At 43.3% G+C, this 13,585-nt stretch overlaps 1 protein-coding gene across 7 annotated transcripts in view; it reads left to right on the forward strand.

Moving 5' to 3' along the window:
• The window catches only part of GRID2IP (Grid2 interacting protein), an 84,859-nt gene that overhangs the window by 22,249 nt on the left and 49,025 nt on the right, over window positions 1-13,585 (forward strand). The window contains exon 1 of one of the 7 annotated variants that reach the window (XM_065560287.1): window positions 10,339-10,520. The exons of the other annotated variants lie outside the window; for them this stretch is intronic. Within the exon in view, the coding sequence (XP_065416359.1) occupies window positions 10,486-10,520 (35 nt within the window). The 5' untranslated portion in view covers window positions 10,339-10,485. Of the gene's footprint in view, window positions 1-10,338; window positions 10,521-13,585 lie in introns of those variants that run through there. 7 annotated transcript variants of the gene reach the window in all.

Raw genomic sequence — 13,585 nt, forward strand, 5'->3', positions numbered from 1 at the left:
CTTAATTCCGTAATCTAATGATAACACCGGACACTGCAAAAACTCAGCCTGCTAAAGTTAATTAAAGCTAAACATCCTCCCTGTACGAGGGCTTCCGTCGTAGGTGACTTGTTGGGTCAGTGGGACTCAGCCAAGTAGAGGGAGACAGGGAAACTTTTTCCTCGATTCCTCAGGCACTTATAAATGTCAGACTTGTTTTTTTCAGACAATGACTCCAAACAATGGAATTCTCTTGTTAGTTGGGGAACACCTCTGGGTTGAACCTGGGTATGGGTGTGCTGAGGTGTGTGTGTGTGTGTGTGTGTGGGGGGGGGGATGTCACATATTTAAGTTAGAAAGTGACTGTGTTGTGATTTTGGTAATTTGGGGCCAGCTGGGATCCCGACAGTGTGTGAACCTCTGGGCTCTTCTTTCATTTCACAACTGTTTTTATTACATGGAGGAGTTGCAGTATCAGCAGAGAAGTTGCAGCACATCGCTATACTGAAGAGTACCTTCCTAATGCTGTCTCAGAAGGACTGAGTATCTTTTTCCAGATACTTTAAAGGGACACTCAACTTAAAAATCATGTGTTGTAAAGAAACAGACTTCTTTCTTAAGTTACTAACAGTATTTTAGTGCCTTAAAAATCCCGTGTATTTGTCACTATTTCTGCTCTTTGTTTACATTTTGCATTTCTCTCAGCTTGGACAGTGAACATCCGTGAAGTCCCAGTCACTTTCCGTTATTGTCTGTTTCACTTTTAGGTGCCCAATACAGCAGTGTTTGGGTTAAAAAACAACTATTTTCATTAGAGTTGTTAAGTTGTGGAAATGTTTAACCCTATCACCTGCTTGATTGACATTGGACATTAATTGACTCTTTCTATTGCTCTTCAGTGTTATAAAAGTTTGTTTTTACAAACTATAAATGTTAATGCCATACTTAAATTGATATTGTCCCTTTGACTTGGGGCTTGACTAGCTGAATGTGTGTAGTGCAGGGTACGTTCAGATTCTAATCTTCCTGTCTATTCCACTGACCTCAGATCATATTTGTTCATTAGATGATAACTCTAGGCATGTTATGCAGTTTATGATACATTTTTATGCACTTTCTTGACGTCTTTTCCTCAGGCTGTATTTTAGTGTAAGGATGCGTTCAGCGGTAAGGTGTGTTACTGGTACTTTCTTTATTGTAAATTATTTGTCTGCTTTCTAAGCAACCTACATTTGTTGGGAGAAAACCAAACAGTATATTCCATGAACATCTCCCCTTCCAGGGAGATGGGAGTATGAGTGATTTTTTTTTATCACAGTCACTTTAGATTGCTGACAAAGATAAAACCTCTGCCCACCAGGGATTCTTCTATTACTGAAGAGATTCAACTAAGTTCATTTTAATAATGGTTCAGACACAATCTATTTTTCTCGGCATGTTTTTCACAGCAATAAAATTGCTTGGAATGTCACAGTATTAAACTACTACAGCCATCTGTGACACTCACTGGATAAGAAATTTAATTTTAGCCAGAGGGATTTATATATTTTAGATTGTGCCATTTTCCCCACTCCCCCCACCCAAAGATCAGCTCCTCTAAGATATGATGGATGTTTTCTCTGTTTTTATGTGGAAATACTGCTACTAAGAGATATAAATATCCCCATTGGATTTGCTTTATTTTGTCTTGCTGATTTTGTACAGAATTTAGAACTTCAAACCAAAGAATGCTCTCATCTTGTCTAAAAATCCATGCAGATCCTCTGTGAAATTCTGTGCAAAGCAGGAGAGATAAAGGAGGAAAAGCAGCTTCTTGCTTGTTTCCCTTAAAAAACCCACTAATCTTCTAGTCAGACATATGTTAAATGACCCAAAAAAGGAATTAGGGCAGCAGAAAAGGTATCTGCAACTGGATAGCAAAAATCAAAATGAGTGGGAGTGAGGCTCCTTTTACATTGGGGAAAGTTCAAATAGGTCATGACCAGTATAGCCCAATGTAAACTCTCCTGTGAAGATACTACTCTTTGGTTTGACATAGTTCTTTCTCATGATGTCATGAATGGTTTGGTCAAAACAGATAGGAGGTTATATTTTTTTAAAAGTTAAAAATGATTTGTATCTTTTATGTCAGAAAGTAATTTTTCGATTCAAAAATATTTTTAGCTTTCTGTAAATGAAACAGCCATGGGAAGCTGAATTAGTTGTTATTTCCAGACCATGGAGTTTAAAAAACAGACTAGACCCTGAATAGAGCAACGTGATTGGATGTGCTTGGAAGAAGCTGTTGCTGACACACATCAACCCTTTAGAGTTAGAAATGCATTGACATGTATTTAGTACCTTGGAGGGATGATATATTTTCACAAAACCTGGAGCCCCCTTTCTACCATACTGAAATATCACTCCTAAAAGCAGAAGTAAGGAGTCCACGTCTCTCTCACTTCCAGCAGTTTTACATCACTAATTCTCCACTAACTTCCAGAGACTGACTCCAGTTTTTCATTGGTATATGTGAGTAAAGGATCAGGCCCACTCTTTTCAGTTTTAGTATGTGGGGGGCATACCTGCTACCTGCATGTCCCTGGGAGTGCAGGCTTCTCTACCCTTCAGGGGGAAGGAGGTATAGGCAGGGTTAAGCGGTCTGCAGAGTAGCACCTAGTAGTGTCTTCACTAACGTGCTACAGCCACGCAGCTGCACCAGTACCTGGGGCTCACTGGGAACTGCTTTGGCCCCTCGTGTAATTTAAAGCAGTCTGAGGGCTGCTCTAATTTATGTTGGCAGAAACAATCCTTTAGGGGCTGTTATGGACTGCAGCATAGTTTGGCCACACTTTTGCCAACCCTCTGCCTGCTCCCCGTCTGCCCTATCAAGCCAGCTATCCTGGCTTTACAGCAGGAGAATCCCCAGCTACCCTGGTAGGGCTGTTTCGTGCTGGCTGAGGATTGTCAGAACCCTGGCTCTAACTCCCCTTATACTGTGGGGAAGTTTGGATTCAGATAGGACCCAGGTCTAAATTAAGTAAAAGGAATTCAGATTGTGGACTTGAATTCTCCTATGAAGTCCCTCTGGGAATGGAGGCATGATGGAGGACTGAGAGAGAACTCATGGCCTGATTCCATGTTAACCTTGTCTCTGGTGTAGTACTTTACACCAATGCAAAGGGGATGCAAGGCCCAACTATTCAGATTGGGTGTGTTTTACCCCCATTTGGCACTGGTGCAATTGAATGCACGAGGTGCAGGGCAATGGAGAATCAGGGCCTTGGAGTCTGGATCCAGATCCAGATCCTTTGCTCTCTCAGTGCACTGGGGCACTGTAAATGGCACACAGTAGGAGTCCGAACAGAAGGAGCTGCAGATGGTAATGAGGAAGGTGCTGGGCAAAATGATGTGTGGGAGCTGACTGCACACACTCCGTTTCACCAGCTAAGCAGCACCTGCCTGCAGGGACCAGTCGGCTGGCTAGAACACGTTGATCTGTTATGAGGGAAACAAGCCAGCCTGCTCTCCTAACATTGTGATCTACAGAGAAGTTGAACCAGTTCATCTCCAGTGTAACATCCCCTTCACAGAGACCAAGTTTGCTAGTGTCTGCCTCATAAACTACCTTTGAGCCTTGCTGGTACTCTTTCCCGGATGGAGTGGTTTCTCACTGTAGTATATGTATTCCATAGACTGGGAGGGCCTCCATGCAGCATTCAGAGTACTACAAAGTGCCGTCGGCTACTGTCAGAATTCTGAGGTGCAGCCTAGGGAGGTGTTTGGTCCCAGTGTGCCTGCTCTATCATGATCTGAGGGGTTCTCGTTTGGTTCCAGATGAAGGGTGTGACAGCCCAGGGCCTAGAAAAAGGCACGTCTGAAGTAGGGGAACCAAAAGATGGTAGAGTGTCTGCAGAAATAACCCCCTTCCCCTCTCCCACCAAAGTCTAGACTGATTGACTGGAGAGAGGCAGGCTGCAGCTGCTATTGGCAGAGCCTGCACTCATGGGAAAGGTAGGAATTGTTCTAACTACACCACTGCAAAATAACTCTGAGAAAATGGCTCTAGGAGTTAGGTTGAAGCTGGCTGTGCGATCTGGGCATCTACTTTGCAGTATGGGAATACGTTTTGCTTTTGAGCAGGCTATCAGCTGTCCTGGAAGGGGGAAGGTAAGTCACCACCACAGACCCTGTGGGCTAGTCCACTACCTGTGTATGTGGCACTTTTCTGTGCAGGGAGGGGCAAGATGTCCCTAGGGGTTAGTCTGCAGCCTGTGTGTGGTACTTGGCAGAGGAGGGGGACATGGTCACTGGGCCTCGAGGTCAACCTGGAGCATGTGGGTAAATTGATGCTTGGTTCAAAGGGATTAGGTCACAGCCTGTGAATGGTGCTTGGCATTGTCATTTGCTAAGCTGCTTAGAATAGATGATGCAACAAAAACTTTCCGGTTTGTTTGTTTGTTTGTTTGTTTTGCCTCTAAATGAGAAGTCCCTGTGTCTTGGGTATGTCTCTGAAGCAGGATTGTCAGAATTACCCTTCACAGTAGGACAAAGCCACTTGATCAGAATGTATTAAATTACCTGAGCAGAAGATGACGTCGGTTTCAGTAGCTGAAAGGGATGTTACAAGCCTATGTACTTCTCTGCTGATTCCTCCCAGATTCTGGAGCTCATGTAGTGACAAGTGAGAGCGCCCCAGGGACCACACTCCCATCTATTATTAGGGAAGGTCACCCATTAATGAACACAAAGTGTTACAGTGGCTCCAGGGAAGCTCTTACTGGCCTTTTGTTCTGGGAGATGGTGCCACAGTGGCAATCAATAGTTATCTGAACAGAGGATGGGGTGTGTGAGTGCAGAGGCGATTAATATGGTATCTTCTTGCTGTTAGAAAAACATTCTGCCATGCAGGGGATCTAAACTCAGGGCTAGAGCTGTGGTCCTGGGTCAGCTGGGGTCAGGAATGCTGCAGAAATAGAACAGTTAGCACCTGGGAGAGAGGGAAGGAGGTATCACCTAGTCCCCCTGGTTTTGATGCTCAAAGCAAAATCTATGGACTCTGAAACAAATCACATCCAGCCCTCAGCAGTTGGTGGGAGGGCCACTACCACCCAACAAGTATGATTCTCCTCTGCACTGTCCCTTGTGTAGCCGTGTACACCTATACAAAGTGAGTGGAGGGCTAAGAGGAAGAATAGGGGGAAGGAGTCCCTTTTCCTGAAAAATATGAAAATATTGGACTTCTTCTTTTGTTTAAACAATACCCATTATCATGCCTCCTTCAAAGCATTGAGCTAATTATCTGGATCAATAAAAACATCTACGGCAGCTTTAGTGGCTATACAAATGATTCCGCTTATCTTGGTTTAGTACCCTATGCCATTACAGACTTCATTTGACTCTTTCCTAGCATTTAACAAGAAATCTGGAACCTGTGTCTCTGCTCTCTTACACCGGAGCAGTGCAAAGCAGCTGGAGAGTACCAGAGTATCAGGGTCTGCGATTTCATCTCCACCTGTGCAACGTGAGTGTAAAACTCAGCCATGTTGGTACGGCAGCATTGTGCATTTGCTTTGCACTGGTGGGAATGACTAGGTAAGGTGCAAGGCAGTGGAGAAATCAGGCTGCTGTTGTATTAGAAAACTACACTGTGACATAGCACTTTGCAATACTGTGTATATTATGCTGCTAACTAGAGATACCTAGAGACTTCTCCTTCCCTAATTTCTTCCTTTCATTTTAACTGCTAAAATATTTCACCATGTTCCCTCTTCCTAAAAAAAAAGCATGTGGAGTTCTGATAGAAAAAGGCAGACAGAGGTGACTGCTTTGGGGATCTCTCAAGATAAAAGGTGTTATAGAGAGGACTTCGGGTTATGTTGGATAACCAGCTGAACGTGTGCTCCCAGTATGGTGCTGTGGCTAAGAGGGGTAATGCAATCCTTGACTATATAAACCGGAGAATATTGAGTAGGAGTAAGGAGGCGGTGTTGCCTCTGTCTATAGGATTAGTGAGACTCTGACAGTTCTAGTGTCCACATTTCAAAAAGGATGTGAAAAACTGGAAAGGATTCAGAAAAGAGCTATAAGAATGATTCAAGGTCATGAAGACATGCCTTACAGTGAGAGACTTAAGAAGATCAATCTCATCTTGTCAAAGAGAAGTTTAACAGGTGACTTGATCCCAATCTGTAAGTATCTACCTGGGGAGAAGATTTCTGATAGCAGAGGGCCCTTTAACGTAGCAGTCAAAGGCATAAGGAGCTCCAGTGGTTGGAAGTTGAAACTAGACAAATTGAGACTGGACTAAGGTGCAGTTTTTTAAGTGATGGTAATTAGCCATTGGAACAATTTACTAATGGATGTGATGGGTTCTCCATTGCTTGGAGTCTTTAACTCAAGACTAGATGCCTCTTTCTCAAAAAACCGCGTTAGCTCAACCAGAGGTTATGGACTTTATACAGGAATTACAGGGTGAAATTCTATGGGCTGTTATGCAGGAGATTAGACTAGATCAGGGGCAGGCAACCTATGGCACGCGTGCCGAAGGCGGCACTTGAGCTGATTTTCACTGGTACTCACACTGCCCGGGTCCTGGCCACCGGTCTGGAGGGCTCTGCATTTTAATTTAATTTTAAATGAAGCGTCTTAAACATTTTAAAAACCTTATTTACTTTACATACAACAATAGTTTAGTTATATATTATAGACTTATAGAAAGAGACCTTCTAAAATCATTAAAATGTATGACTGGCACGTGAAATCTTAAATGAGAGTGAATATATGAAGACTCGACACACCACTTCTGAAAGGTTGCCGACCCCTGGACTAGATGATTTTAACAGTCTCTTCAGACCTTAAAAATCTAAGGATATTATGGTTCTCCTGAAATCCTTATCCAGTTTGTACTCAGTCTTTATGCTGTCAAAGCTCCAGTTGATGACTTTGGACGAAGTTTTGCATGAGTAAAGACGGGGAAGGCTTGGTTGAGAACTTCAGGATTTGACCCATTGTTCTCTGTTCTGATTTGCTTCGCTCTTCTTGGTTTACAAACAGCTATCACATAATGCCCAACTCAGCATCTGTTCTTAGGTGGAAAAGTGCCTTCATTTCTCTTTAATGATAATTATGGCCACATCTGCAAAACATCTGTGGCTAAACGAATAATTGAGCCTTATATTACAGGGGATAATAGTCTTGTGCACATAAAAATGCATTGTGTGAAAATTACAGTTCTGCGCTTGCTGCAGAAGCTGAAGTAATAATTTCCATTTGCAAATCCTTCTTGCATACAGCTTGTTTTGTAGAAGCTCTGATGTTCCTGGGTTGTTTTTGTTGATGGCCTGATTCCAAGACAGGCCCTGTAAACACATGCACATGTATTGCTGATTTTCCATCTCTTCTATTCTCTGGGATATGCAGGATCTTTACATGTTTCCACTATATCCCTGAGCATACTTGCAGAGAACATCCCCTGCCCCAACTATTTTAAGGTCTGGGGTATGTATCATGAGAGTATCCACTGAAGTGCTGCGGTGGAAGGGTGGTAGCGGTGGAACTTTGTTTTAATTCTCTTTAACAGTGTTCAGTTGCAAATAACAGTTCCCATTAACCTCTTTAAACCTCTAGGGTACCTTGTGATACCGCCTCTGCTTTTAGGGGGATGGTGTGATATCATACGCAGAATCTGCATTTTGGAGAAATGGCAAACACCACCACATCATAATACCAAGTCAAATTTTGACAATGTTGTGCAGTGTCACAGAAAATATATTTAGCTACTTCCAGTGCTTGGCGGCAGAATGCTTATGTCTGGAAGAGACACAGTTCTCTGAAAAGTCAAGTGGGAAATCCCTAATATATGGCTTTGCAGAGCATTAATTGGGCTATTTGTGACCTGAGAATGGACAACTTTAAGTGAGTCCTGGAGGTAAAATGTGGCCCCATATTTAAGTTTAGTAAATAAGCTTTACAGACTAATACAAATGTTAGAAAGAATTTCTTTTTTAATCCCAGTGGAAACAGGTTTTTGTTTTTAAACCATGAATTGTGCCCTGCAACATTTGCAGCTTACACATTGCAGCACCGGGCTAGTGCATAAGAACCTGAAAGTGAGATTGGCTAGATTCCAAAAGTGAATATAACTGACTGACAAATTAAAAAACTGGCATAAATTGTGAAAAGTAAATTATATTTTAGAAAATTAATTCAGTTTAATAACTTAGGCTCTTGCTGTATTTGTAACACAGGCAAGGATGTTTGCATGATAAGAATAAGAGATTTCTTTTTTTTTTTAACCTGGCAGTGTATGTTTAAGGCTGAAGTGTTTTTTCCAGGCTGGTAGCCCTATTGGAGGAATTTATATAGTACAACTCAGATGTAATCGAAATATAGTTCAGTGCTTTAATCCATCCTGAGACGTGTTTCTCGGCACAACTGACAAGCTCCGGGTCAAGTTGTTGTGGCGATAAATCAAACATTTTTCATTTTTTATTCCCTTGATAGCTACCTGAAAATAATTGCTTAGACTGGCAGCTCGGCACCCTCTTTATTAAAAAAAAGAGCTACTTTGCTGTGTAGAAAGACAACATTATTAAAATCAAGGGATTTTTTGTATATAGCTCTAAAGATTGGACTTCCCAACATTGCAGGAATGACGTGGAGGGCTGCTTTACATAATGCAGCTTTTATATCTTGGGGCTGCAGTTGGACTTTCTAAAAGTATGTTATCTTTACTGAATAAATAATGTACACTGCAGCATAAATTTACATGGCTCTTTACAACCCTGGATTAAGGCACTGAAAAGTGTGAAGTCTAATAGCTAAATCACCTCCCTTTTCTGAGCTAAATCATCTCAAGGGGCCTCCACTGCCTAGCACCCTGGGTTGTCATCTACCCTTGTGCAAAATGACTGTAAAAATGCACTGTGCATTGTTTTTGCACGTGTAAATGACAGCACGAGGTGAAAGGTCAAGGAGAATCAACCCATTGACTCAGTAGAAGCCGAGTTGGCCCTGTGTTTGACACAAATGAGAATACTGCCATGAGCAAGGCAAACAGGATTTCCCCTAAATTAGATGAGACAAACGTAGGACAGTGGCCAGCAGTCAGATATGGAAGGGTGTGGGGACTATTAATCATGAGAAGAACAGTGGGAAGATTCTTGGAGTAATTGGGTTTGAGGAGAGAGAGGATGCCTGGCAGAGGAAGGCGTGAAGACGGTTCCAGTTTTGGGGACAGCATGGTGGAGAGAGGGCAGGAAGCTGAGAATGAGAGGAGATAAAGGGCTCGATCCTGCAAGATGTAGAACACCTCCGTCCTGCCAGGGGATGAGGTGATGGCAGCTCCTGGGATGTAGCCAAAGAGAGCAAGCAGGTAGAAAGACTGGGAAGAGGAGGGAAGGGGATAATGCTGAAGCCCTCATTCTTGTAAGGAATGAGACTGAGCATTGCACTCGGCTCGGGATCACATTGGTCTCAAGTGGGCTGTTTTCAAAATGTAACAGTGATGAAATTGCATTGCGGCATGAGTGTGAATGGACAGAAACACAGATAGGCTCCTGCTGTGTGCTTGAAACACCACAAGAATGGCAGTGGCTTCTTTGGCACCATTTCTCATTCTGAAATAGAGCTGGTGTGATCCTTCAGCGCTATTTTGAATCAGGAGCGTAAGGGGAGGAAATGTTGTCGTGGCTGAGAGGGAGAGAAGAATATAAGCTGGAAGGGGTATAAATTGGTGATAGATTCTTTATCAATGCAGCACCAGCCCCTGAAGAATCAGGATTGGGAATAAAGCCGTCTGCTGGAACAGATTTGAACCCATAGCCTTCCAGGCAAGAGGCTCTGAACTGAGCCACAGGAGGAAAAGCTCACGGAAGGATAGGTCTGAAAACAGCTAAGCAATCCAGAGTCACTGGTTGCTGTTTTCCTTTAAGGCTTTTCACCCATTATAATGGCATGTAATTTAAACAGAAGCACTTTAGAAGTCAACTAATTAGCACTATCAGAGGCATCCCTCCGGAGTTCAGGAAAGATTGGTGTCCTCCTTTCTTTGCAGTAATGCTACAAGATTGTTTCCAGCTGGAACTACAGAGACCGTGTCTGCAGTTTTAGAGAAGGCAGGAGGCTTCCTTGCTGGGGTATGGGGAGGCAGGGGACAGTCAAAAACATCCCTCGAGCCACTGGGCAAAATAAAAAGCAAAGCAGACCTTAAAAGCAGAATTGAAGAACAAGGAAGACCTTATTATGTGGTAAACCCCCAACTCTGGGACAGAGAGTGCAAGAAGCTAGACCAGAGGAAAGGGGAGACAGGAGAGGCTTATCCCAGGTACAGTTCATGGGCAAATGGTCCATCTGGATCCATGTCCCTCAGCACTGAGGGAGGTGTAAAATGACAGCAGGTGCACCGGCTGGTGTGTGGTTTGCATTAGTTTGGATCTGACCGTGTCCTGAGTGTGATCCTAGCCTTACTGTCATCTGCCTGAGGATCTGAAGAATCTTCCTTTTGTTCCTATCACACGCTTACCAATGGGAAAGGACCGGAATTTCTCTCGACATTTTCGGTATGTCTTACTGATCTCTCTCTCTCTCTCCATTTATAATGCATGATGTTAGATTTAATGAGGATGTTTCATAATCTTTGGCAGAGCAGACTAATGGGTCCCACCCCCACAAACAGCGTGAGGCTGATTTTACTAGTGACTTCTGTTGTTGCCGTTTTATTAAACTATATTCTTTAAACATATTCTCTTGTGTATCATGTTGTGAAGCAGGGAGGTGAGAGTCCCTCTTGATATGGCTCTGGGCTGACTGCACTGGGAATATTGTTGTACATTACCAGAAAGATACTGAGAAATTGGAGGGCGTTAAAAGAAAAAACAACAATAAAAAATTCAGGGGGCTGGAGGGATTGGGGAAAGATTCAAAGAGCTGAATGCGTCTGGTTTGGTTAAGCCAAGTACACAACAGAAGTCTGAGGCGTGTAATCGCTGAAGATGAGGAGGAATTATGTAGAATGATACATAATATAGGCGTAATGGGATGAAATTAGGAAAGGGAAAAATTAGGCTGAATATCAGGGGAAAAACATCCCGACAGTGAAATGTATCAGGCTGTGGAACAGTCTCCCCAAGGGAAGGGATGGAAGCTCCATTTTTTCGGGTTCTTAGAACTAGACTGGTCAGAACTCTAGGAATGAAAATACTGATGAGAACAATCCTGCACTGTTAGAAAGCTGGACTGGATAATCTCATAGGTTTTTTTCCATCCCTAACTTCTCTGATTGAATCTTAGATCTCCAGTGGAGGTGCCATTCTTAGCTATAGAGTCAGCCCTAACTGACTTGGAGCTCTGAACAAGCTTCAGGCTTCTCTGTTTGCTAACTGTGGTCAGAACTTGTTCCCAATCTTCTATCTGAATCTTACTGGAGGTCAGGACTGTGGAATCTAAACTGCACTGAAAGTCTGCAGTTCAGAAACCATACCTGACACAGAAATCACAGCAAACTGGTTCTGGTTAACACATCATTAGTGCCACAGCTGTTTCTGGAAACTCCACTTTAAAAAAAAAAGGGTATCTTTTGCAAGGTGCTTTACTGGGTATAGGAAATAGTGGGAAGGAAGGAAATACCTTGTCTCTGAAATATAAGTTGGAACAATGGGATTTTCCTATATTAAGACAGACAAATCACTACAGCCTGTTTTGTGAGTTTTTAAAAGCGTGATCATAATACATATACTGCAAATCCTTTGCTCGTATTAATTAAACAAAGAGAAACAAGTGGTCCTTAGATACTATGGTGACAGGGGTCTTATAAAGATCCAGGTTAGATAAAAACGGTGATTACTTTTAGAATAACACAGCCTTGTTACATGTGCGTTTGGCTCTGAAGCTGGGAACATGCATCCCGCAGATACACAGTACACATCTATAGCAGAGTGAGCTTTGTAAGAGGAGTCTGGGCGGACACAACCCTCTAAAGCCTTGTCTATCCTGAGAAATTAACGGAGTTGGAACATGTTAACTAACATTTTTTAAATAGCACGATATGAAACACAATTTTATCCTTCGTATGGACCGGGATGGTCATGTTTAAAAGTGTGTAGCACACGCTTACCTAACAGGTTTTAAACCTGACAGTCCTTGTTCACACCAAGGGCAAACTCATTTAATGTCAGTTTGGTTAAAACGTGTTAATTAACACGTGTTCTGACAATGTATTTTCCCATAATAGACAAGGCCAAAGAGCTATGCTCTACACTCGGGCACAGTGGCAGGACGCCAGCTGTGGGGGATACCTTACTGAAGAAGATGAGATGTGTCTAACCCTGACCATGTTCATATCTAGGTGCAATATAAAGCCTTCTTCCAGAAACAGCAGCTTCCCTGGCCCAGCCAACAATCAGGGAGATAGCCGGGAAGGAAGCAGAAAGCAAGAAGGAAAGCGAAAAACCAAAACTTCTCCCAGGCATGTGCACACAGGGAACAAGGGGAGCTGTGAGACAATTGCCACATAGGGCATGCTCAGAGCTGTGCTTAATTGTGGTACACAGCATAGTCACTACGGTGATGGGCACCTTAGAAAAACCCAGGGTAGATTGAAGAGTGAGCAAACTCAGGGGCATGGATACCCCATGCTGACTTTTTTTCATCCCATTGACATGCACATATTGTGGTGGTTGCCACAGAGCAGTTGCACATGATCAGATTGGCCTTTCATGCTAGATGTACACAGCTGTACTCCAGCTTGGGTGTGTGTGAGTGAAGGGAGGGTTAGTTTCAAGCCCCATATATATTTTGGACTCTAAATACAAACATGGAAGCTATTACCTTTCTCTTTGTATAATCAGTCAGCAATTTCCAGTGCAGAGTATACAGTCAGCCTAGAGAGCTTGGGGCCTGACCCCTGGGCTCCCCTATCACTAGGTCATCTGGACAGTTTGTGTTATGAAAATGCAGAACATTCGGAGAGCTTGTAGCCACCCTGTGAGCAGCTCTGCAGCCTTGGCTAAAGCTGCAGACTAAATACTGCTGGCACATGGGGTCAGGTGTAGCTCCTTAGACTCCACCCGGAATGTATGGGAGATGGTGGTAGCCCTCTGGAAGAGGGGTTTATGCTCTGGTTCCCACCAGAGTAGAAGGAAGTGTAACAGCTGCCAGGCCTGAGGAAAGAACCCCGAGAGGCTGCCAATCTGGGGTCAGGGAGTGTCATTTTGGAATTACTTTTTTTGTCAATGAAACCAGAACCAGGGTGAGGGTTTTCAACTTGACAGTGAATGTGAAGAGTTACTCAGGAGCTGTGTGGGGACGATACCAGCACCAGGGCTCGAGATCCCCACGAGCAGCATGGAGTGGTATTTTATGTCATATCAAGATAACGCAATGCAGGGCTTGGCAATGTTCTGTATCGCCAAAGTACTGCAGTAAATTGATGCAACCTGGGGACATATCTGCAGTTAAACCATTTGCTAGTCCTCACTGACCTTGTTCCACCATCCTATTTCAGACCTCAGAGCAGAACCTTAACGGGAGACATAAACTGTCAGATCAATTTATTTTGCTACCGGAATGACTGCATTCTGCAGCACACCATGCACAGCCAGCTAGAGAATATCCAAGAAAGACACTA

Source organism: Chrysemys picta, chromosome 10, assembly GCF_011386835.1.
Source record: "Chrysemys picta bellii isolate R12L10 chromosome 10, ASM1138683v2, whole genome shotgun sequence".
Classification (NCBI taxonomy): Eukaryota; Metazoa; Chordata; order Testudines; family Emydidae; genus Chrysemys; species Chrysemys picta.